Source organism: Clinocottus analis, unplaced genomic scaffold, assembly GCF_023055335.1.
Source record: "Clinocottus analis isolate CAN_PGR_092001 unplaced genomic scaffold, fCliAna1.0.p SCAF_10, whole genome shotgun sequence".
Lineage (NCBI taxonomy): Eukaryota > Metazoa > Chordata > Actinopteri > Perciformes > Cottidae > Clinocottus > Clinocottus analis.
In genome coordinates, this window is record NW_027175821.1 from 5422679 (window position 1) to 5448516 (window position 25838).

Consider the following 25838-nt stretch of genomic DNA (forward strand, 5'->3'; position numbering starts at 1 on the left):
CCTCTGAGTCAGCGTGTCATTGTGCATGTATTTGGGTTTTTTTATGAAACTGCATCATCTTTTTTTCCACTGATATCTGCGACTGGATCCAACCTAGTGGAAATGGAATAAAAGACCTTTTATTTTTATTATTCAAGACACGTTATAAAGAAGAAATGCTCAAAATCAATGTCTGAAAGGAGTAATCAAACGTCTGTCGCTGAGGCACACTCCTGGCAGAGAGTCAGGAAGGCACAGTTGTCAAAGGGTATCTCCTGGAAGTGTCCGACTTCACTAAAGCGAGTGTGAGCGAGCCACAGGCAAATTCAGAGGACTCAAGGATGGAATGAGAAAAACACGGCTGAAAAGCCTCAAGGGCGACAACATTGTGTCAGAATTCAAAGAAGGGATAAGTGCAGGGTTAACAAAGAAGAAACAAATCAGACTGGCATTTCTTTTGTCAAGCATCGACACAGAGTTATTGTTTGGCTGGCGTAATGGCACGCATTATCACCCAGGAGAGTGGTGTGCCCACTGCTCTGACCAAAGTATTATTTATGAATATATATTTTACTTCCTTGTTGACAGCATGTTATTACCTTAAAATAAAAAGCAACACTTTTTCCTCACAAAAAACAGATTAAAGATGCTCTCAACTGTGGAAAAGAGAAAAGAAAAAGCTACATTGATAATGAAAAAAAATCATTAAGGTGAGGAAGGTAGTCCCGCCCACTGCTCTGACCAAAGTATTATGTATTTGAATATATATTTTACTTCTTTGTTGACAGCATGTTATTACCTCAATATAAGAAAGCAACACTTTCCCCTCACATACACGGATTAAAGATGCTCTCAGCTGTGGGAAAGAGAAAAGTAAAAGGCTACATTAATAATAATAATAAAAAAACATGAAGGTGAGGAAGGTAGTCCCAAAGTCCTAAAAGTTGAATTATGTATTGAGCGCGCGTATGCGCATGTCTTTGTCCAGGTTTAAGGAGGGAGGGTTTATTAATGTGTGCTCTGACGGAAAAAGAAAAAGAAAAAATGATAATCGGATTGTGTTCCGTGGCTACTTATGAAATGCACTTGGAGTCGTTTCCCCTCTTTGTTCGCTTCGTCGATCAGCGCCCTGGCTCTCTTTGTTTTTCTCCCTCGGTTTACAGACGGGAAGGCGCGCAGCCGTTTGCAAATCATAGCTATATACAAAAAAAAAAAAAGATGTTACATGACTGTAGGATCTCTGCTGCAGAGGTTGCTTTGCAATCCCCGTGGGTTTTGTTCACCCTCCCGGAGCGACAGAATAACGCTGCAATCACGCGGAGGAAATAAGTCCTTCTCGGTCCCACGCAACAGTTACTGAGATAACCTATAACGCACGCGGGTCTTTGCAGTGGGCCTTTTTTTTTTTATTATATATGCGATTATAACCTTCGCAGGTTGTATCCCCGTGGAGTTATACGCGCTCTTTGCGGAGTCGATAGACAGATTGAGGGCGATGGAGACGGAATAAAACATGTTGAACAGACATTGTGGGGAAAACGCCGGCAAAATGCAGGCTGCTCTGCTCCCAGTGAGATGTAATGGGGCTACTTACAGGCATATGTCATGGAGAAGCTATTCCCCATCTTGACCATATCCACCTGCGGCACCAGTTTGGGGATGTCCTGGTGGTGAGAGAGGGCGAAACGAAACACCTCATATTCGTGCGATTCGGTTGGGAACAAGCCTCCTGTTGAGCAGCAAAGAAGCCGGAGTTAATGTTGGACCCAAATCAGGACAACACACACACACACACACACACGCACACGCACACACACACACACACACACACACACACACACACACCTAAATAGGTATATTTAAAAGAGATACAGAGGCGTCCACACTGAGACAAAAGGTCGTGTCTCACCTATATTGATGTTACTTGGGAAACTTGAGCTTGATCCCAAGCACACCCCCAGTAAACTGGTGTAGAGAATGGTGAAGCTTCGCTGCATATTTCCGTTTGCATTGGCGAAGGGGAAAAGAGCCGAAATCCAAGCATAGATGTGTCCGTGTGTGAAGTTAAAATCCCCCACCCTCCTCCTCCTCCTCCTCACGCGTGTCCTGTCGCCCCCTGTTTCAGAAGAGCGGCGCGCGCACGGACATGGACTCAGCACCGAGACAGTTATCGCAATGGCGAGAGGAGGCACCGTTCTGTCTCTCCTCTTTTCTCTCTCTCTCTCTCTCTCTCTCTCTCTCTCTCTCTCTCTCTCTCTCTCTCTCTCTCTACTGATGCTCCCTCGTCCTTGGCTGTTGTACGAGACGGAGAATGACTTCAGCATTAGCCGCACTGCAAAAAAATAAATAAAAATAAAAACACAACAAAAATTGCCTGTCTTGACAAGCTGTTGAGCTAAACTGTCAATTTAAATGTGTGTTGTCGTCAAACAGAGGTTTCTTTCCACCACACGGTGGGGATTCCACTTGTTTCTTGGTCGTTTGCTTCATTTTGGGATCTTTTTTCTCGAAATGTCTGGATAATAATTAAGTGGCAATGCAACAAGGTAGAGCAGGAGCCGATCGCTCATAAAGGAAATGACACACGACACAACGCAACTGCACAGAAAGCAAGTGTCGTCATCTCAGCCTTATGGAAGATGTCTGAAGAAAGAACAACAAATAACACTCCCACTCTCAATACTTCCCTGGTTGACTTGCGGGCTGCATATTTTTTGCAGTGTGCACCCTCAGAGCGCACCCACAGGTTCCTCGGGAGACGCACGGGATTGTATGGATATCCATTCAGGATGCACATTATATGAGCTTTTGTTCTCTCGTTAATAATCTTTGCATTTGTAAAAATAAAAAAAAAAGTGCACGATAAAATAAAGGGAGTTTAATTTTTGCCTATATTCTAAATCATGAATTTCCGAACAGTGACACAAGTTAGAGGCAATGCTGTTGAGTTGTGGAACAAGTCGATAATAAAAGACAAAATGTGCTTCATTTTCATGAGAACGTTTTAATTTTGCCTTTCAAGCATCAAGGGAGAATCACTGCAAATATGTACAACCAAATGCAGTTAAAGCTGGTGATGAACAGGTTACTGTACACCATTGTTATAAATATGAACTGTAGTTTAGATGAGATCAGCTGATGCAGTCCGTAGTAAAACATATCTAAATGATGGTTTTCCTATTTTTAAAATCTGCTCTTGTTTACAAGTCTAACAGTTTTAGCACGGTTAAGCGAATGAGTCATTTCTGCCTTTGCTTGATCACTAAAACAGGATTTAAAAAAATACAAAAACAATAAATGGAGAGCAACATCTCCACCAGGGATTACTGCACTTTGATATCACTGGAGCTGGAAGCACATGGCCAGCCATTTGGATTGCAAGCGAAACATTGCCAAAGTTTTTGAAGTTTCAGAATGCGGATGTAAACTCTGGATAATGGGCTTAATATTGCCAGGATTTACTCGAGAATCTGGCTCAATTTGATACAAAATTTGGGAATTCTGAATGTGAGGGAGGACTTTCGCTTTGCACGCTCCCCCTCCTCCTCACACGGTGCAGGACTGGCGAGCAGCTGATAAGGAGGGTTATGATTTTAAACCATGTATTTACAGACAGCTACAGCCAATTATTTTCCTGAAGAAAAAGGTACAAGCCCCCGTGCTTTTGTACACACTGAAAGACAAATCAACACTGCCGATGTTCACGTCAGATTGACTGCGAACCACACCTTGTTTAGAATATGAAGTAGTAAATCCTGCCCTTGACACAATTTAGGATTAAGGATGAGCTTACTTATCAGACCATGGCATGATTCTAAGTTAAAAATCACTTCCCTCAATTATTGTTTCCGCCACACAAAAGGCAGCCATTAACACATTTCTTACTGAAAATGAAATGTAGAAAATGTAAGAAGTAAAAGGTTGTATAATCTATATATGATGGATATCCTATAAATACAAGCATGATGTACCATTTTCATTGCCTTTGTTCAACATGATTAGGGGTTAGTTTCAAGATAAATGGTTGGGCGGGCCTACATTACAACACTTCAGTCTTTTCATCTTCTGACAATTTATTCTCCGTGTGTGAGACCACATTTGATTCATGCATATTCCACTAGCCTGTTTCCTAGTGCACACTTCAATGTTTGGGTGCACCGTGTGTGTGTTTGCCTGCAGTGTCCCATGTGTAATGAGTGCCATGCAATCTTTTTCTAAACTTTTGATGAATGCAAATAGATCTTAGAATAGCATTGGTAACGATGGCTAAATATTTGATGGTGCTTAGTAGAGTAATAACAATCACAGAGCTTGTTGTTCCAGGTTAAAAATATCCCCACTATCAGACAGACACGATGTAACAGAAAGGAAATATGCCGTCTTTTTGTCCGTAAAGATGTCTCCATTATAGCTCACGAGTGTCTGTCTGAGGGTTTTTTATAGAAATCTATGTGAAGAGTATAATGAGGTTAATCCATCAAAATATGCTGGTTTCACTAGATTGAGTGAGGAGGGGAGAGGAGGGGAAAAAAAGGAAAAAGTCCCCAGCGTGTTAGTTCTATAATTGAGCCACCGCACTTGTGTTGTCAAGTACTTGCATACGTCATACTGCTGGAGGCCAAACTATATGAAAAAAAAACTACGTTGTGGAGGTGACAAAGGAACTAAATATGTCAAACAGGTCTAAAAGTAGATGTGGAGTAGAATATAATGTCAACCAGCCATAGCTCTGGGGACAACAGGAACTATTGACATTTAGCTTACAACTGGTAGTGGGGATGGTGCTGGGTATGGTCCAACAAATATATCACAACAATTTGGTCATATTATGTGTGATACATTCCCTACTAAGTCTGAATTAGTCAACATGTTTGAATGAAACCACTATGTATCTTACAGTGCTTCAAACACATTACCAAACACGTTAGCTCTACGAAGCCTTTGTTTAGCTCATTGTTGTTGTTTGACCCCCCAAAATCCTTTTGTATTCTTACTGCTTCCATCCACCCCAAAAGTCAGCTAATTACAACAAACAAGTTATGATTAACCAACTGTAAGCCATCTGCATGGAGCCAAACAGCAAGCGAACAAAATTAGCAACTGGTAAACATAACAATTCCTCTAACGTTAGCTAACGAGCGTCATATGTTCTCCAGCACCAAAACCGAGCAAGGGTCGGCAAGTATTGGACTTACAGATGACAGGTGGCCAAAAACACGGTGTTAAGTGAAACAGGACCACAGTAGGCGGGACTCAAAAGCAGACACAAGACGACGTAGTTCGTTGCAAAAATGAGGTTTACTCAAAACACAAAAGAACTTCGAAAAGGGTTTATCTGGCAAAACACTCACAACGTTAAAAGACACACTGGCGCTGGACAGAGGGTAGACACAGCCTAAACACTCAGGGTAAGGAGACACAGGTGCAAACAATGAGGGCGGGGTTTGCAATCACACATGAGGCTGGCACACAGAGGAGGGAGGAGTCTGAAACGAGAGACAAGGTGAGTGACAGCCAACACAACAGACACAGACAGTGAACCCAGAACTACCCAGGTCTGGGTGTAACACACAGCTTTTAAATGAACGCTAGCGTTGCTTTGTGTCGGCTAGATGTGCGAGTAGCAGAATGCTTGCTAATGCGTTAGCTACAACAACGTCATCGGCGAGTGCTACGGTGGTGGTCGTGGGTTTTTACAGCTTCCTTTGGTATTTCTCTTCTCCCTAACAGCCAAAAATCAATCAAGGTACTGTAATTTTTATATTTTACTGTCTGAAGAAACCTTTAGATTACGCAAGAGCTGTCAACTTCTATCTGGTAAATAGGTAAAGCAATGAATATGTTCTGAGTTTGGTATCAAAACAGATAAGCACAGTTACGCATCCCTGCTTTGTTCACACTGTAACAGGAACACAAGTTCTCAATACAGACTGTAATTGTTTGTTTAATGGCGGTGAAACAGAAATGTTTTTTTGAAGGGGCCGGGGGGGGGCACAATAAAACAGGACTTAGTTTTTTTTCCATCTGGTGAGCTGGTCTGACCTTTTTAGCGTACACTATGTAAAGAGCTATTGTTTCCCATTCTTCACTAATAGATGAAAAATGATTTCATAAAGCGCTAAACAGTGTGAGGATTGTCCTCCCATCTCGCTTAATGCGATTTCCCCCCATCCACCTGCTGTGCAGAAGTGATCAATTTTATGTCACCCATAGAAATCAGTAATGGATTCTGACATTTGGGCTTGTTGCTTTCTTTATCTGCACACTTGATTACAGCACTTGTTGATTGACAGACACTGGACATCCACTGGCCTTGGACAAATGCCTGGAATTAGCACAGAATCAATAGGAGCAGAAATGCCTGGACTCAGTGCATGCCTGATTTCTACTCTGCACCTTAATTGGGATGAGTTATTGACATGATGCTTAATTAGTCTCCCCTGTAATTGATTTAGCAGGTCTGCTGAAAGAGGTGTGTGTTTTTAAGAAGTAAAAGTTTGGGACTTTTGAAAATACTGACAAAAGTTGTGTGAGAATTCACTTGATGTGTTTTTTTAGTAGAAGAGATCTTGTCAGTCCTTAAAGTGATTTTTAGCTGATATGATGTGTTACATTAGTATAAAAAATAATTTAAAATAACAAATACAATATAAAAAGTAATTTTAATTTCATATCCACTGATAGACATATTTTAAACATGTTTATTATTGTTCACTGCACTTTTTAAGGATCCCCAAGTTGATATTTATATATTCTTATCAAGGAAATAATAGATAGTGTTCATTTTTTTTCTTTTTGTTTTTGATATTTAAATAACTAGTGAATTGAATGTAAATAGTCGATGCCTGAGGGACGAGTAAAATGATCAAAACTGTTTGCAGTGTTGTTTTTTGCTCAGTGGAAAAACACTGGCAGTTTGCAGTTCCCAAATTATGGAAAGGAACTGCAGATGGTCACACTTAAAATTTGTATCATTCAGTGTCATACACCCAAGGAGGCCGTTTGTGCACAGAGAGCACAGTTGATCAGATAATAGCAATTACCAAACAGGCATAGTACAAACAGAAAACCATTAGTAGTTTGGGGAATAAACACGATCTCCTCCCGTCTATCCCTTTGTCGCCATTCAGGTGTTCTCTGCCTCTCTCTCCCTCATATGCTACCTGCATAATTGCCTTTCCCCTCCACTGGCCGCGGGGGAAGTGAAGCCCTCGCAACGTTACCGTGGTAATACTGATTGATGGAGTCGATGCTTGTGCGGTTCCAGAACATCGAGCATCGGCGCACACAGACATGACAAATTTCAGGGAACAAATTATAGTGGCCTGATTAATCCCCTCTAGCGAAATGGAAATATTGTGAATACCTGTGAACTCATAGAGGACATAGAGCCGTACAATAGGACCGCACTCGAGGGGGAGGGAGGGGGGGGGGGGCTTTGTACCCATTGTTGTATAACCGTGCACACACGAGGGGAGGACGACGACAAAAGTGGAAATTCATAGCGAGAGGGCTGCCTGACAACCCGTGACAGGGAACCAAATGATAAATCAGCCACATTTCAAATGTAGATTTTTGACATGATTGTGAATCCATCAGACTGTCTCCAGATCTTGATTAATAGGAAGTCACTGTGAGCTCTGAGGGAATGGTGATTCAGTGTAAAAAAAAGAAGAAGAAAAGAAGCCCAGAGGATCCGTATCAGTTTACAGCTACTTTACTGCTGCCGTGGTGCACTGACCTGATGTTTATCATTGGCTGTGCGAGAACAACACGTCGTGAAATAAATCAAAGCTACTGAAACCCACATCGGGAGTAGCTTGTTAATCTGATGATTACGGATTTGTTTACTTGTGAATGAGTTCAAATGAGGAATAGAGTTAACAGGCACTAATATTCCTCCATATGATTTATGTTGACTAAAACCCTTTAAAACCCAATAGACGGCGAGAAAACATATGTAATCATGCCCGAAGTATCATACGATCATGCTATTATTAATACTAGTTAAACGAGAGACCATTTTAAAGTGGGATTACATTTGTCCAATCAAGTCAAAGTGGGCGTGTTCACCTGTTCCTGACCCCTCTACTTCTGGAGCCTTTCCCCAGACCTCACCACACACACCTCTTCTGTGGGCACCACACGCTGTCATGGGTGGTAATTTAACTCAGAGTTAACATTAGGTCCAATAATTAGAGCTATTTGGATGTAACACCTGTTGAACCACACGATAAAACAGTGGAGGCACACTAATATTAATTAACATTACTCATTTATTCAAGATTTTACTCAAATGCCTGAATTATTAATTAATTTAGAAGCATTCTTTTTTTCACGTTGTAACTCATCCAGGAAGTGCTAAGTATAATAACTGTATATACACGTGGGTATTTCAGTCCGTACGCAACACATGTTTTCATGCACACGGTGCATATTTATGACAACGTATTTCTGGAAGATCCAGAAGTAGTTTTTATTTATTTTTTGACAATGCTTTAAGGAGACATTTTGACTTGTCATAGCAGTGAAAGCACAGCTCTCACTAATAACATTAACAGTGTCCCATGAGCCGTGACAGTGTGACAGCGAGCTGGCATCCACCACACCACCGGGGCCGTGAAACGGAAGCAGCTAACTAATTGTGTTATTTACACCTGTGCTTTTTTTTTCCTACCGTGACATGTCAAAATGTCCTCTGTGAAGAATAAGACCTATTAGGAACTTGTGAATCTCCACTGGGGGTGTGCATCACAAACTATTCAGAGGAGATCGTCCTTTGTCTGAGTTCGGTTTGGTAAACCGACACCTGTGACAGACTCTGTAAGCAGTTTATGCATTTACTGCATGGCCGCCGCAATTATGACAACTTGGTTTAATTACAATAAACATCTGAGATGGCTTGTGTATTCTTAATTGCTTTACTGAAGAGGATAAACACGTCTTGGTATTTACATAAAACCTTTTAGTCCCTCCACCATCTGCTAATGCAGTAAACAATTAGGGGGAAACGTTATTTGCTCCACTACAGAATCCATCCATGTCTTTAGATTTGTTTATTACACATTACTTAATGATGGCCAGGTCGCATTTCAGGGGAATGTGCGCTACCACAACAGTAACTTTGTGGGTCTTAAATTAATACGTCAGACAGCTGTCTCACTGTCTAATCATTTTGAATATCTCGCCCGGCCGTGTCTGTAGGAATGTTCTGCCTTCGCTAACAAGCATTTCGGATCAATCAAAACAAATTAACGTAGTGCGCCTCAAACAGGGTCAGCCCAAATAAGATCAGACACGCTTACAGGGATGGTCAAGGGGAAAAAAATAAATGATTTCCGGGACCTGGAGCTGTCAATCTCACTGACCTGAGGTAACTGCAGAAGTGCAATCAGAAGAACACTTTCAAAAGTTTTTTAGTAGAGTGTGTGTGTGTGGGGTGGGGGGCAGGATAAAAAAAATAGTGTTGAAATGGTTAGTATTATTATTTTAGACAGTCGACTCTAATTATTACACACAGCAGGTATCAGTGGTCCTTCGAAGCCTCCATGTATAAAAACATTAAAAAAAATAAAGAAGAAAAAATGTGCATGCAAAGTAATTAATTTTCTAATCATGAAATCCCTCAGAAAGAAGCTGGTCTGAATAACCGCTGTGCCTCTTCATTCCTCTCTTCCTTTTTTACACACACACACACACACACACACACACGGTCCAATATCATGGTTCATGTGTTGCAGTATACATTTCAGGCGATGGAGTTGACAGCTCTTTCCCATGAAAGCAACAACGTATCACATATTTGCCGAGGGAAATCAGCGCTGGCCCAATCAATTTCCGTGTGTGTGTGTGTGTGTGTGTGTGTGTGTTGTCAACAGCGCAAACCTTTACTAGCGCAGCTGCACGGGACGCTATGAGCTCGTTAAATCAGCAGCTCTAATGATCTCAATCGCCGCTCTGTGCAGTCTGACTGATTCGATGCTTACAGAGAAAGTGGGCGAGAGAAGCAGAGGTGGAAAAGGTCAGCGAGAAGTGGAAAGTTATGGAAGAAGAGACAAAGGGAGAGGGAGGGCAGTCAATGAAAGCAGCAGAACTTGAGACATTTAACACACACACACACACTTATTCACAACACTAATTTCTAGTCCCCGACTGAAACATGACTCCCAGTCAAACGGTACGGCAAAATTGTGAATGCTTGCTGCTTGTCCATGAAGCATCTCTTCTGCATCGCTCATCTCTCGGTTTTGATCGCATGCCAGAAGAACGGTTTACAGCCTGACATATTGCGGCCCGCTGTTGGGCGGCTGGATCTGTGCAGCGCAAACAAGTGTGAGTAATACTGATGGACGTGCCCACCGTTGCTGGGTCAGCTGCACATGCACGTCCTGCATATACAAACACAAACGTGCTGGGATGTCCACTTTGCTGTACCTGTCTGCATGTTATTGTAGCTATACTGTTACTGTGTCACTACCTTCTCTTTATCTTCTGGATTAAGAAAAAAAAATGTCCTGGTGGATCTGCAAGAGAGCCCTACTAGAATTATCGCATCGTGGTTGCAGTTTACGTCCTTTGTTTCTCAAAAAAAAAGCCCAGCGCTTGGTGTTTGACCACCAACAATCAAATCAGGTTCTACTTCAAGTCCAAGTGGACGTTTCCGCCAAATTTGTTGAAATCCCACCAAGGTGCTCCTGAGATATCACGGGACCGGAGTGAAGCTAGAGGTCACGGGCTCTTGGCTGCCAAAATCTAATCAGTTAATTCTCGAGTCCAGGTGGACGTTTGTGCCAAATTTAAATACAACTCCTCCAGGCGTTCATATCGCGTTCATGAGAATAGATCAGGCGGACATCGATATGAACAAACCAAAAACCAGCCACCGCTTTTGGCAGGGGATTGTATGAAAATGCATGCAAAGAGCCAAAACACACGAATATGAAGAAAGCATCCTTAAAATCCATGGTAACTGGTGGTGAAAGTCAAATATATCATAAGTTTTATATATATATATATATATATATATATATATATATATATATATATATATATATATATAGTGAAGCATAAGAGATGGTGGACCATGCCATGAACAAAGAAAACAATTACATAGAGAGGTCATTATTGAATTTAAATACACTAAATGGCAATGGACCCTTCACAGTCTGTGTCCAAGGGGCGGTACTTATCGAAGGGTCAATTGCTGGAAAAATGCCAACCATTTATAATAATCAAAGATGGGGATTGCGTTTATAAAAACCATCGACACAGTGTTGTTAATCTGACACTCGACAAGACGGTGAATGCAAAGCATTTAAAATAGCACACCAACGTGTTACCGACAAAATATATGAATCTATATGCATTCACTGATATATTTCTTTGTTAATTAGGAGTTAGTGTTGTGAAATAGGAAAACAACAAATGTAACGAGTCTGGGGCTTCGCACACAGATTTTAAGTACAGTGAAACCAATTGAGCTCCTCCACGAGGGGACGAGTCCATAATATTGATGAATAAAGTGTGAAATGCTGAAGGGCCACGGCGGCTGCGGGGGGACTTGTTTGGAACAAGCAAGGGACATGATGCAGCTCATTCCTCATAAAGTGAGAAGAAAAGGAACCCGTGAAGGTTTGTGAAGGTCAACGCACATTCTGGCTGCCGAGGAAATCAATTTCCTATTGAACTAAAATGTCCCTCGTGTTTTATTGACCCATATCTTCCAAGTCGCCGAACCCGTTCCCTGGTCACCCCGAGTGTCTCAGGGGAAAAAATGGAGGGCGGCAATGGGCCACTGAGTGAGGTAGAGCAGTGTGTAGCCGATACATCCATACCTGATCTCCTGTGTGTGTGTGTGTGTGTGTGTGTGTGTGTGTGTGTGTGTGTGTGTAATGCAATTGGACTACCTTCATTTTCTATCCGCCTAAAGTAAAATTTGCCTGAGCACATTCTCAGTAAGAGCTCCATGCTTATTTTTCTATTGTGTGTGTGTGTGGATGTCCACGAGTGTGTGTGTGTGTGTGTGTGTGTGTGAGAGAGAGAGAGTGAGAGAGAGAGAGAGCGTGTGTGTCTCAGAGTGCTGAATTTGTGTTTCGCTTTGAAGGACAGGGAAGGAGGGGTGGGAAGCCAATCTGTTCCTCTGCAGATTAACTCTCTCATTCCAAACCCCACTTTCCTCCAAAACACTCACTATCTCCAGCGTCTGTCTCTCTCACTCCTTCTCTCCCTCCCTCCTCCCTCATCACTCCCTCCAGTTTCTCCCTTATTGCTTCTCTCTCACTTTCCCGAGCTCTGTCAATCAGGCTACCTGCATGGGCCCCTGTGTATTTGTGTGGGAGAGCGATGAAGCTGGAGCTCAGGAGGCGGCGTAAAGATCCACCCCCTCTTTGCAGCGCGCCTATATAGTCTCTGCATCAAAAAAAAAGCTTATCTCGTCAGAAAGGGGCAGAGCGCGAGAGAGAGAGAGAGACGTGGGGGTGACGGACACCAACTGAGGCCACAGGCTGGGAAGAGGTACGCTGTGAGAAAAGGAGCCTGTTCTTCGCCTCCATTCACCTCCCGAATGCGAGCGGAGGACATTGTTTTCTGTCCAATTAGCCGAGCATCCAGCCGCTTCCTGTCTGTTGTGTGAGTGTAGCGAGAGGCTCAGAGAAAGTGATTACAGGGTGGAAGAGACAGAGAGAGAATGAGGGCAAGCGAAGGTATGAACAACACACCTCCATGACCCCTGGGAACTTCTGTGCATCTCCTCCTCCTCCTCCTCTACCCCCCTCCAACCTGCAAGACATGCGAGAACGATGAGGGATGAAGAAGACAAAAAAGAGTCGGCCGAAATAGGAATAAAGCACATGGGTGGAAGTGGTGAAGAGAAAGACAAACCCTGTGGGGTTCTTCTTCTTCTTTCCCACACATATCTCTGCTTTAAGTCTGTTTTTCTGTGCTGAATGCACAAAAAAAAGGGGAAAGAGATAGACGGAGGCGGCTCGGACAGGTTGAGGCGCCGTAGCAGTGTTGGCGCACGCATGGTCGAGAGGAGTCAAAAGGAGTGTGCAGGGAAACGGCAAGGGCGCTAGCACTCTGCGTGCTTTCATTAGCAGTCTAAATGCTAATGAATAAGTTCATAGCTTTGAAGATGCAGCTATGTTAAATATGCATGGGATATCCAACGCAGTGCATGGAGTAGGGAAAAAAAGATGGAGGGGTGGGAAAGAGGTGCGAGGAAGAAAGGGAAAAAAAAACGGAGAGAGGCGGTAGGGAGGCACTTTCTCCTCCTTGTTTTCCGTCCTCTCGTCTCGTCTCGTCACCTCTCTATTAGGACACACTTCCTTTCGTTAACGGCCGTATGAGAGCCCCAAACCTCCTCGTGGAAATGCTTTAACAGAACTGACGAAATGAAAATTGCCGCCTTAATTGTTGCAAATCAGAGTTAGAGTGACTTTTCATAGTGTTCTCGGCCTGGCGCACGTCCCCGCTGGGACAGATGCAGAGTCAGTCATTAGTGTTAAGTCAGAAGACATTAAGCCGAGCTGCTTGTGGCGCAGTAATGACCCAACAGTTTGAAAGCGATGACAACTGCAACTCGGGACAAATCTCAGTGGAGAACGGCTTCATTTTCTTCCACCCTGCAGGAAGCAAAAGCGTAGTGTTTGGTTTTGGGGAAGCACGAGACTAATACGCCACACACTCAACACACAGACAAACACCAATACATACCATTAACATTATCTGCATCTCATTTTGTGCTTTGCTATTATGATTGAACCCTGCAACTCAAATTGAATAAATGCATGTCTAATGTCAGCTAATTGAACATTACTGTCTGGTTGTTAACAGGTTAATGGCTTTCCATTAATACCTCGGCAACAAAAAAAAAAGGACGGGTGGGGTGGAGGAGCTTCTTCAATTTGATTTCCAATTAATATGTATGCGTGGACCTGTGTGAGAGGGATGATATGAAGACACATTATCAGAGCTGAGCGGAGGTGACAAAGCTATCTGATGACTTGGCTTAAAGAGGAAGTGACCATACTATTAATGGCTGCCCAACTGAGACAGCAGAGCAAGGACAAAAGCAAGGCGGGGCGAGGCCAGTTTATATGGACGGCATTAAGACAAGATAAAAACAAAAAGTGCAGTGTGAGACGTGAATTCTCGGATATAAAAGGTTTAATATATGAATAAATGTGTAGTGGCGAACCGAGAAGTATTGAGTGAAAAGAACTGAGAGGAGCAGACCTCCAGTTTGTTCCAGATATGTGGTGCATATGGAGATGTGTCTCAGTGTTTAGTTGTGACTCTGGGGACATCCTTTTCTGTGTGTTCACTTGATCCGCTCTCTCTCCTGGTCTTAGTGAGAACCCGGCTGCAGCTGTCTGATCAACCTGGAAAGAGAGTAACAGTCGTCGAGCCGACTGAAAATAAACGCTTGGACAGTTTTTCTAAATCCTTCTTAATTCCTTTACTTCTTGATATGTTCTTGGCAGTAGGTGGATTTAGTAATTATCCTCATGTAGCTATTGTATTTTAGATCTGAGTTCATGACTCACAGCTTCTTCCCTGCCACAGTCAGACTGATGGCAAAACCAAACTGTTGCAATATGTGTTAAATAACCAAACCCTACCTCACTTCACTCATCATGTGCAGTATGTGGCATCTTTTGCATGTGCATATACCTTAGCTATTTATTCATGTTATTTAACACTTTTTAAAATGAACTTTTTTAACCTTTTGTACATATACCGAACGTATAGTGTCTTATTATAGTGTTTTTATTTCCACGTACTGTTGACTTAAAGAGCCCTGCACAAAAAAAAAAAAAAATCCAATGTGTTTGGACTGTTGGTCTAGGCACAAACGGCGAAATAAAAACCTTGAACCTTGAACCTTGAAATGACTACACGAAGAGGACTGGCTTTGTGGTCTTTAATGTCAGTGCCTGAAGCTTGCTTATATATGTATTCCTTGGCTCCAGAAGAAAGTGTCTCTGTTAAATCGGATGTGACAGTAGGAGGATGTTAAACAGAAGAGGTCCGAGAATGGAGCCTTGGGGAACTCCACGAAGGCCACGGTCACACTTTTCTTTTCAGTGTGGCTTTCGTCATCCGATCATGCCAGGTCACAATAACTATCATGGCCGTTACGCTTCAAGATCGGACCTTTCTTGCACCGATCAGCCAGACCGCGTGCCGAGGCGGTCTGGCGAGCATTAAGTTTGCATCTCTGTGAGGTCACAATCCAGACAATTTATAAAAATATCGCGTCATCTTCCCCCCACATGGCAGTCCTCTCCAGAGCAAAAGGGCAGAGAGGGGCTGTAGCGCATCTCCAGTCGTGTTCATATACTGCTGACGAAAACCCAACATTTGTTTATTTTGCAGCTTCAAAATAAAAGCTTTTAATTAACAAAATAGGTTTTAAAAAAAGCGATCAATATCCCACTAGGCAGGTCGCATTAAAGTGTCAAGTGTGAGAACACAAAGACGGACACAGCTGGGTTTTGAGTCCCACTGAAAAAAAAAACCCAAGTGTACCCAACGCCGAAAGTAATTTGTGTTTGGTCAAATGTGTAACGACTCATTGACACAAATTCAAACCAGTTTGGCACTGTGCCAGAACAGTCCCACCCAGTTTTCTAGTGTGTCAAGTAATATGTTGAAGAGGTAAAAAAAGACTAAGAACAGGCATGCAGATTTCAGAACATATGGTACACAAAGCTGGATAGGTGACTGCTGAAATATGCTGATGGCAAGCATGAAAGCCAGAAAATCCAGGGAAGTTGGATAAAAGGTTTAAAAGTTGAGCGGAATTTGCATACGTAGGCAGTGGGAGCAAAATAAGACCCTACATTTCAGCATAAATCCCACGGAATGTGTCGTTTTTCGAGGGGGATACTTTGATGTCAAAAAAAGCAGCGCTTACTGTAACATATCCTATATGTAAATGATAACGCTAGAGCATCTACTTGCAACCCCCTATGCATTGATATGGAGGTTAATGACCAGCTATTTGTCTGCTCACATTGACAGCATTAAAGCACATTACTCCTCCATCTGTGCGGCTGCTCTGTGTTACGAATTATGCCGTTTAAATGGGTTCCCTCCTTTCCACGAGCTCTGGGTAGGGTCTGTGGAGAGGCATCTAATGGCAGCTAAATGAATTCATGCCCAGATAAGGCGTAGGCTGCAAACACAGCAAAGCAACAACAGCTGTCAGAGGCAGGAGAGGGAGGCAGAAAAGACACAGGGGGTGGGAGCGACAGAGGAGGAGAGAGCGAAAAAGGGACCAGAGCTGGAGAGAAGTACAAAGATGTAAAAACAAATGGAGTGTGTGAGCGGAAAATGAGAAGGAAAAAAAATAATCAGTGCTGTGCTATCTAGCCTCTCAAAAAGTGAGTAGGTGTGTGGGAGAGAGCAGAACACGGAGTGACATTAGTTGTGAAGAAATCTATTGATTGCCACAGCAGGCATTATTCTCTAAGTCAAAAGACTAAGGCAGATAAAGTAGGGCGATGGGAAGGATGGTATTTGATGTGATTTGGAATTTTTCCTCCTGGGATCCATCGTTTTTTATTGCACGGTGCTCACATTTGGTAGCTAATATTTTGTTTTACACAGGGGGACAAAAAAAACAACATCTTTCCACATGCTATCCACTTGCTAGTGGCCTTTTACACCGCCGCCAAAGCTGTCGTCACTCTCGGTTATTTGAACAGGAAGCAGGAGGAGCCAGAAATAGAGATCAAACCCATTCATCTCTTCCTGGAAAAATGTGTACTTTGCTAAACTGCTGCTGACGTGCAGTCATTCGTTCGCCCAGAGCAAGCAGAGATACGCCGGAGGGGAGAGGAAGGGAGGCAGGACATATACCAACAAATGAGTAAAAGGGGGGTGAGGGGGAGGAGGGGGGGGGGGAGCATTTATGTATGATGGATGAGAGGTGGAGTGGGATGCAAACTGTCAGATGTTCCCTTTATCTCTCTCATGTCTTTTCTTGATAGGCAGAGTGGAGGAAGGTGGGACAGGAGGAGGGTGGGAGGGGCTGAGGAGCAGAGATTGAGGGCGGAGATGGACTGGGGAGCGGCGAGGGGGGGGCGAGAAAGGAGGAGTATCACCTGGCAGAATGTAGCGAGCACCTCTGCTCATCTTTAATGAGGCTAGGAGGAACATTATGCAAATGAGCCTTAATGGAGCGTGGACCACAGCCCGGAGGCAGGGTCACCGATCACTACATCTCCCTCTTCCTCCTCTTCGTCTCCTCCATCTGCCCGCCCTCTTTCTCTCCTCATGGTTCAAATGGTCTGTGTCCTTACCCCCCTCCTTCTTTTTAATTTTCTCCCTAATGCCTTCCCCATATACTTCCTAATCTCCCCTAAACTCATCCTTGTGTTTGCCTCCCCGGTTCATCCTCACCGTCCCATTCTTCTTCTTCAAATAGCGAGACTGTGTCATCGATCTCCACTCCAGACATGCTGGCTGATCAGAAGATTAATAGGGCCCTCGTGATGTAAAGATGAGATTCACTGCAGAGCGCCTGCTTCAGTCCAGCACCTGGTGAAGAGGAGGAAATGAGAGACAGAAGAAACACAAGCAAAGAAGAGAAGGAAATGAGAGAGACAGAGAGAGAGAGAGAGAGAGAAGGGGCGGGGGCTCAGATGGAATTTCGAGGGCCATTCCTGAATGATGGCTCATCAAGCCTCATTCTGCGCGCCACATTTAATTGCTTTTAGATCTGTTCCTATGGAAACTGCAGTTCTCTTTTAAGCTGCTGAGGGGGGATGTTTCATCACCTTTTCTCTTGGGGGTTGGTGATAGTGCTACACGTATGGTTTGGACGCACACTCTGCAGAGGGATGAGCTCACCGGGCCTCAGAGAACACGCGCGGAGAAGATACGAGCGCAGCGAGCGCGGAGGAAGGCATCGCACCGCGCGCACATGGAAGGATCGAATGCATGTCTCCATGTCGCGTGAGGCAAAAAGAAAAAAGAGGAAAAAAAAAATGAATATGCATTTGCAAGCATGTGCAGAAACATACTGCATATGTGTGTGTGTGTATGATACGAACACACACACACACACACATACACAAGTTGTGAGGCAGAAGCCCCTTGGCTGACTTCTTCGTTCAGCTGCTTGTGCACAGCACAGCAACGCACTTTCACTTGTGTATCTCATTGGTTATGTCTCGAAGCTAGAAAATAACACTGCCGCCGCAATAAAACAGGTCTGCCTCATTGTGCGTTACGTGATAATAGTCTGGAGGTGTTATTGTAGTGCGGTTTGTAAGAGCAGACATTATGCATTCCTGTGCTATTGCTTCCCTGCAAGCTCACTCTTTTATGTGTTTCTTTCATTCCTCTGCCACAATAATTTGTTGTTATGCAGCCGCCCCCTAAAGTGATGGATGAAAATTTAGTGGTAATTTGGCTGTGATGGATAAAACAAATGAATAAATAAAAAAAAGCAGGGGGAGAAAACAGAGAGAAACATTTATTCTCAACTAGTGTTTTTTTTTTCTTCTTTTACTTTAGAGTGCATCACAGTTTTAAATCTTGTTTTGCTATTTCCCACATTTGCCTACGACTCATACGCACACTCTTACTTTTATTCATCTCCAGAAGTGACATATTCATGGGGAGTAATGTCAGTGTAATTATAATATTCCCTCACAAAGCCCTGAAGCATTTTGTTTTTGCAAATGAATATGCCTAGCGTGGTATAAAACACCGGGCGGTAGGCAAATTGCAGTAATGTACACTATTGGAGACATATATTATCAAATGCATTGGTAATGATGAGGTAGTGTCTCACTTTGCGAGATGTTTAGCCATAAGGGTGTGTGGTCTCCTGGTAGGTTGTGGTCTCAGGAGTGATTGTATTTGTATCGCGCCTTCGCGGCCATCCGGGTTTAAGATTTCCACCCTATGACATTTGCAGGGCTCTCTAAATTGTTCCTTGGTTCACAGAAAGTAATGAGGCTAAAATTAGCTGCATAATAAATTCCGTAAAGCGAATCATCTCACCATTTTTTTTTTTGCTGCCTTAGTACTTTTGGAATAATTGTGTCAACCACCACTAAGTGCAAATCCAAGGCAGGATTTTTCAGTGCAAGCACTGTCTAAAGATAGTTCAGTCAAGCGTGCAAATCCTTGTTCAAGTGAATGGCCAGATCTCAAACAGTGCATGTTGTGGTTTGAAAGGGAAAAGCCAGAGGGAATTCCTCTCTTCCCAATGGGCTCAGTTTCTCAGGTCCTTTCATTCATGCCTTCATGAGCAGCATCACAGAAGCGAAAGTTAATCCCTTACTCTTGCAGGTCTCTCTTGCCTTGGCCAGTCTAGCATGAGGGTGTCGCTGAACAGGAGCTCTTCACTTAAGTCTGGCCCTTTGTGTTCATCTCTGGCGCTGGGACCAGTGATGGTGAAGGACACATGAGGGCTTTCCAGCTACATTCACCTGCATCATGGTACTCGGTTTTCTGGGATTCCCGATTAAGTGTGCTTCCTGGAGTGAACCGTGCCCTTTCAAGAGGAAATTGGTGCCGTTTCTTTGGAAGACAAGTTGCTGATTTACAGAACTGGAATAAGACGACAGGAACAAGTCACTATTCTGCTCATTTTCTGGTACCTTCCCAAAAATAGGCCAGGATGCATACTTGGATTTGACCCACAGAATACTTGCCTTTTTACAAAGATTTCCCCGCTGACTGACTGACTGGTTTCCAAAGATACACTTGAAAAACCTCACTTTCATCATGTGCCAGTGGTTCCCAGGCACAGCAAGACTTCTCATCTTTACCTTTCAGTGAGTAAAGCAATTTACTGTTTGGCTACTCCCTAGTGCCTTGCACTCAAAGTGTATGAACACATTGCTCAAGACACTGTAGCATCAGTTAGGTAATGCCTGTCTACTTCCAACTGAATGCCTTCTTTATCATGGCCAGGTTAAAAGAAGGAGCCACATTGTGCAGACTTGGGGACTGATATGTTCACGCTACAAGCGACACAGTTTTGAAAAGGTAAAGCCACGTAACGGCAAAGTCCCAAGTGAAATGATACTTGGAACCGGCTATCAGCAAGAATACATTTTGCTTTTCTTTCTAGTTGTCAGACATATCCGAACAGGAAGTGTGAGCAGATAGAATAGGGGTGGAAATGGTCAATCAAAAATCAAAAGCATGTCATATGTTGATGATTCACTGCATCACTGGAGTGTAAGGCTTACATTTGTATTTTCACGTCACTGGCTTTCATTCAAGATGACTTGTTGCTTTGCTACTCGTAGTGAGAACATAGCACGAGGATTCGGATCCAACTTTTCTGATTGTTATGCATCAGCGTATCGGATGTTGGCAGCTCATCCTTTGGTGCTGCCGGGTATTTCTGCACATTAGCCGCGTCGGCTATTAGAGTGACCCGGAAGTCCCGGTGGTAAAATAAACGGTTGGCATTAGTTCAGACTGATCCCTAATGGAGGTGCATCGTTGTGGTCCCCATTAAAAGGCAGAGCGGTATTCAAAGGGTCTTGGCCGTAATCTCTGCTCACAGGGCAAAGACTCAGCTGCTGCTGGTCGTCCTCAATCCCTCAGTACCAGAGGTATTTGTTTTCAGATTGTCACCTCGAGTGGTACTATATAGGTCAGATATTCAGCTTTGCCAGCATTAGAGCCAGTTATTTGTAATGTACAACCATCCATAATACAGGAATACAGTATTTCTGAGGGAATACAGGTTCAGTTGCTGAACACCTCTTCCAACACACACATGTGCCGTCTCCCCATGTTCTTTCTTATTTCTGTCTCTCCCTTTTCCCCATCTCGTCGTCCTCTCTCTCTTCCCACTTCCTTCCTTCTCTGTGTGTAAACTGGCAGCCAGCTGTTTAGATAAGATGATGTATGAATTCGCCCTAGACCCTCATCATGGCTGGTTGCCTTATCAAGGTCAAGAGAGCGCTCCACAACACTAACAGCGTTTTATCAGCATATTACGTGAATGCAGAGGAAGACGGGGGGAAAACTGGCCTGTGGGTTAGGGTTTATTGGAGACGCTTGCACTGTTTTTGATGACAGGCCATGAGCACGTTTAATGGTCCATGTGCTGAAGCTCTTACCTCAAAGACCTGGGGATCATTATGGGCTAATCTTTAGCCCATAATCCCCCTGTTCTAGAGCAGACTAGCCTTGCTATCTGACCTTGCAGCGATTTCTCAAGCAAATCCTCAACCTTGACTTTGCTGTTTCTGTTTTTACAGGAACCTATCACGAGGCTTAGCGTTGTCCTGGGCCAAACATCAACACTCTTCCTAACTCCATATTGAGGTGAAACATATCTTCGACTGCAATTAAACACACAATGATTTTCCATGTCAACTGTATTTATCACTCCCCCGTCCGTTTCTTTGAGCTGAGCGTAAAACAGTTAACGGTATTTGAGTCCGCGGCTGTAATTGGTTTTTACAGAGCCAATCAACATGGTGGTTAATGGGATGGAAATTAAAAACAAAACTGTGTCTTTGATGTGTGTCTTCTTAGCCTGACAACGGGGAGTGAAGGTTAATACCCAATGAGCGTAGTCTTTAAACAAGAGGCTATTTAAAAATCAAGTGCAACATAACTCAAGGAAATATAACACCAATCAGGCCAGAAAGGATAAATACTGCATTACATTCTCCAAAAAAAAACTGAAGCAGCACAGCCTTTGAAGAAATAGAAACCTGATTGATTTAAAATAAAAAATAAAAAGGGTTTTACTGTGTTAGCATGAGATAATTGTATAATAATTGGAATAATCTAATAATCTGCACGTTATAGGCATACATTAAATTATCATCATCATCATTGCCATCACCATCGCTACCGTCGTTGCAATTAAAACACTCATTTTCATATACTTAATGCATATTAATGAATGCTTCTATTGTGGCGCTCCCTATCTTCCCGTTGGTAGGCTGACTGTCATCAGCAACCCGGAGCACTAATATGACCTCAGTGTGGTGAGTCTTCAGAGGATCCATGTCTCCAAAGTGTCAAGGGGGAGGTGGGGGAGTCAGTCCAAATTGCTCGCTCTAGGCCCCTGGCCCAGGGAATTGGGGGCATGACAGTAATACCAATACTATAATAGACATTAAAGGAAGGAAACTCTGCAAAAAAAAGCAGGGTGTACTGTATTTAGTAGATCCAAGTGAAGCTTGGAGCCTGTGGGGCTGTAACTGGCTTGTTATGTAGCAGGTAAAACACATGGCCAGGGGGCGAAATGTGGAGTGAAGACGTCTTAACTCGCTAAAAGCAGGTGTAAATAATGACTTAAAAACGGTTGCATCGCATTAGAGCAACAATGAAGACATTGTTAATGTTATTACTATTAATATAAATAGCTGCTGTGAAAAAGCTGTGGGAGCCTGATTCGTTTGGAAACAAGTGCTCTGATGCTAGCGAGGCGACGAGACTGAGGTGGGCAAGATTTAGAGATGGGCGGACTTTGTGACTAGATATCCCTCCATATTGTTTCGTTTTATCATTCCCCTTGGTTGTTAAATGATATGCAGCGGGTGGAAGGGGCGGGCGGGCGGGGGGGTGGGTATTTTCAGCTTTCAGAGGTTTCTGAAAAACATGTCTGAGCTGTAATTTATCATTTAAAGATTCATAAATTAGTTTTTAGGATAGTACTAGGATTAGAAAGTTGTGTGTAGTTCAAATTTGAACAAATCCAATTCATCTTCCATCCAACATCTGATGTCTCTGCCAACCTGCCAATGTAGCAATGCACTATTGTAGTTATAATAATTGGTGAACACAGCTTTTTCTTTGGCACGCATTGTGTAGAAAAGAGCGTGTGAACATAATGTGAGTGTAATTTTACAGTAAATTATCGACCTTCATCGAGGGTATGCTTTGTCTTCTTGAGAGAAGGCATTTTCTCCAGGTAAAAAAAACAAAAACATCCCTTCGTTTCTAAGAACAACGAAAAAAGGAAGCTTGATGCGTTTCCTGTCATCTTCTGGTGAGCGCTCAATGCCTCGTCATATTCATCGTCCCTCCGGTACAATAATGCAGAACTCAAATCCCCGCCAAGCCATCCTCATCCTACTACAGTATTTTTGTTGTGCCACCACGAGGCGACGGTGCTAAAAGCGCACACATCAATTAACGTGGCGAGGACGGGTTCCAAGAGATGCTGGTAGGTTCGCAGGTTCAGCCAAACAGCGCTTATCTCCAGCTGGCAGCTGGACATGGCAGAAATAACTCAATTTAATACCCATAGCTGTTGCGTGATAATGGCGGCACTCCTGTCACGATGGGAGACTTCTCACCTCCTTAACCCCGCTGCTCCGCTTTCCTACTGCAAGCTGCTGGCTTTTAGCTGGAGGAGGTAAAATTCATATTGCCCCCCCCACCCCCCCGCCCCATCTCATCAATCATTTCAGACATAACACTTCCACTGCTTTCCTCTCCATTCTTCTCCTGCTTTTTGCCTTAGGACAATAAGGTTGAATTATTTCAATTTGAAGCCCAGAGTTATTCGTCTCACTGCCGTGTCACACACCCATGACTCAAAGTCACGCCGGCGCCAAAAACACTGCGGCTCCGGAGAAGCTTTTATTAAGCGACCCACAATGGAGCCTCGAAGGAAGAAAGACAGCAAGGTGACTCATCGGCAATCTGAGTCTGTCATACAATATTTGGCGAGATGAAAGGGTTTCAATTCAGTCACTCTCAGACGAGAGGGCTCACCCACAACACTGCAGCGAACGTTGCAACGCTACAGATGACACGAGTCTGCCAAGTCTTTGTGGTGGAGCTTTTAAAGATGTTTTGAAACGTTCTTTTTGGTGGCGGGGGCCTTATCTATCTAACGCCGTCTCCGTAGCTGCTGGCCAGGCTGCGGGGAAATTAGGCGAGAGAGAGAAATGGTCTCAACAGGGATGGCTTCTGATTACTTTGTTGAAATCGTCCACTTTCATCCATTTGTTTTGTCCACGTCCGTTGCTCGCAAGATAAATCCCATAATCTAAGAATAGCAAATCTGCGGTGTCAAAAGAAAACCGCTAAAGCCTGATAGTGGAACTTTTAGTGTGAAACAAATTGAACGGCTCACATCATTGGGCCCCATTCACCAGTATCTCCATCAGTTTGTTCTTAAATTTGTTCTTGATGACGCTCCTAAGAAAAGTCTCCGTCAGATGTGTGACCTGTTCTTGAACTGCAGAACTGCTTGTACCTGATAGCGTGAGACGCTGTGACTCATTCAGGGCTTTAGTGTTAATGCAGTGTTTATTGATTTCAAAAGAGCACGATGCTTTGTCAGATAATGAAAACAATTATAAAAGAAAAACACTGTGGTAATTTAAATTAACATTAAATGGATGCAATCAGCTTCAGTTTAAATAGATTCCTGAATCTGCTTTCACAAATTCAGTTATGTGTGTGTGTGTATATATACTCCTGACAAATGGTCCAGAGTAAACTATGTAGTGACATCATCTTTTAACCTCCTATCTGATCCACAGTCTAACTGCTTTAGGCTTTTCATCATTGCATATATCAGGCTGGTTTGGATAATGCAAACAACCTGTAACCGTTCCTCAAGCCGAGTATGAATCAATGATCTAATGTACCAGTCAAAATCCCCCATGATGCATCCTTTCATTGGTATCTCGAGGGGTAGCTTTGGACGCACAGTGTGTTCATATATCACATATGGACAACAGAGCAGTCTCCCCCCGTGATTTGCGTGAACAGCTGACTGTGGCTGAGATGTAATCGGAATAAATCTCGGCTCATCACGGATGATGAAGTGAGAAATATGTTATAAATAAAAATGCAGACGGGGGCTGAGTTTACTGCCGTCTATGTCGCCTAACGAAAGCACGCTGCACTCTTGTTGTTCTGCTTAGCGACCAGAAACAATGTGATACTAATTGGGTGCTCTGGGTGGACATCTTGCTCTACTCTCCCTCCAGCATTGTGTTTGTCTTGCTGACCCCTACATGCACACACAAACACACACACACACACACGCTGAGGCCTGATAATGACTGTGGCTGGTGATCCAATTCAATGACCATTAGGAGGCAGAACGTGTTGCTGCCTTGTGCAGTTCTTGTGCTAAACATGAACCACTGCGCTCCCTAATACCTTGCGGGGGTTGGACTGATTCTTTCAGGTAACTCGGTTTTTATCAAGCTGCCCGAGGAGATAAATCAATGCTGAAACTGCTACCTTCATCACTTAATTGTCACAACGAATTAATAAATGGATTATTTATTTAACCCGCGGCGGGGACTCATCGTGCATGATTGTAGCATATATACGGACTAAAAGTTGGTGCCTCCACTGCCTTACAATGTCATTAGCTCACTCCAAACCAGCTTTAACTCAGCAACACCATCACAGAATCAGGTGTCTGTATGCTTCATGTCTTGTGGTTGAGATTGAGTCAATGTTCATGTGTATATATAGCACAAGCTGCAGGAATAGCAGTAGCTTAGAGCTGCGGTCACAGCAGCTGGGCTCAGAGCTCAACAGCATACATTGCGGCGCAATCTGTAAAAAAAAATAATGGAGTGCATGCATTCGTTGCTTTTCTCGTCAATATGTACATCCTTTAAAAAAAATCTGAGTTCTGGTTTAACTGATTCAGGAATCTATTGAAACTAAAGCTGATTACATCCATTTTGAAGCACGGCCAGCAAACACTCGCCGTAGCCAGGAAACGATTATATTCTTCCTTAATCCATGTGATTACAAGCAAGTGGTTTGGCTTAGAACTGTATGGATCATTTTACAATCAGTACATTTTTTTTTTCTCCATTCATCTCAGTCATCGTGCTTTCATTGAATCAATACCATCCACACACCGTGAGTAA

At 43.3% G+C, this 25838-nt stretch overlaps 1 protein-coding gene across 1 annotated transcript in view; it reads right to left on the reverse strand.

Annotated features, from left to right (window-relative positions):
* gria1a (glutamate receptor, ionotropic, AMPA 1a) overlaps window positions 1–2170 on the reverse strand; it is a 68277-nt gene extending 66107 nt beyond the window's left edge. The window contains 2 exon segments of the mRNA XM_068584034.1: window positions 1574–1708; window positions 1889–2170. Of these exon segments, the coding sequence (XP_068440135.1) occupies window positions 1574–1708; window positions 1889–1976 (223 nt within the window). The 5' untranslated portion in view covers window positions 1977–2170.
* Between the last annotated feature and the right edge of the window lie 23668 nt (window positions 2171–25838).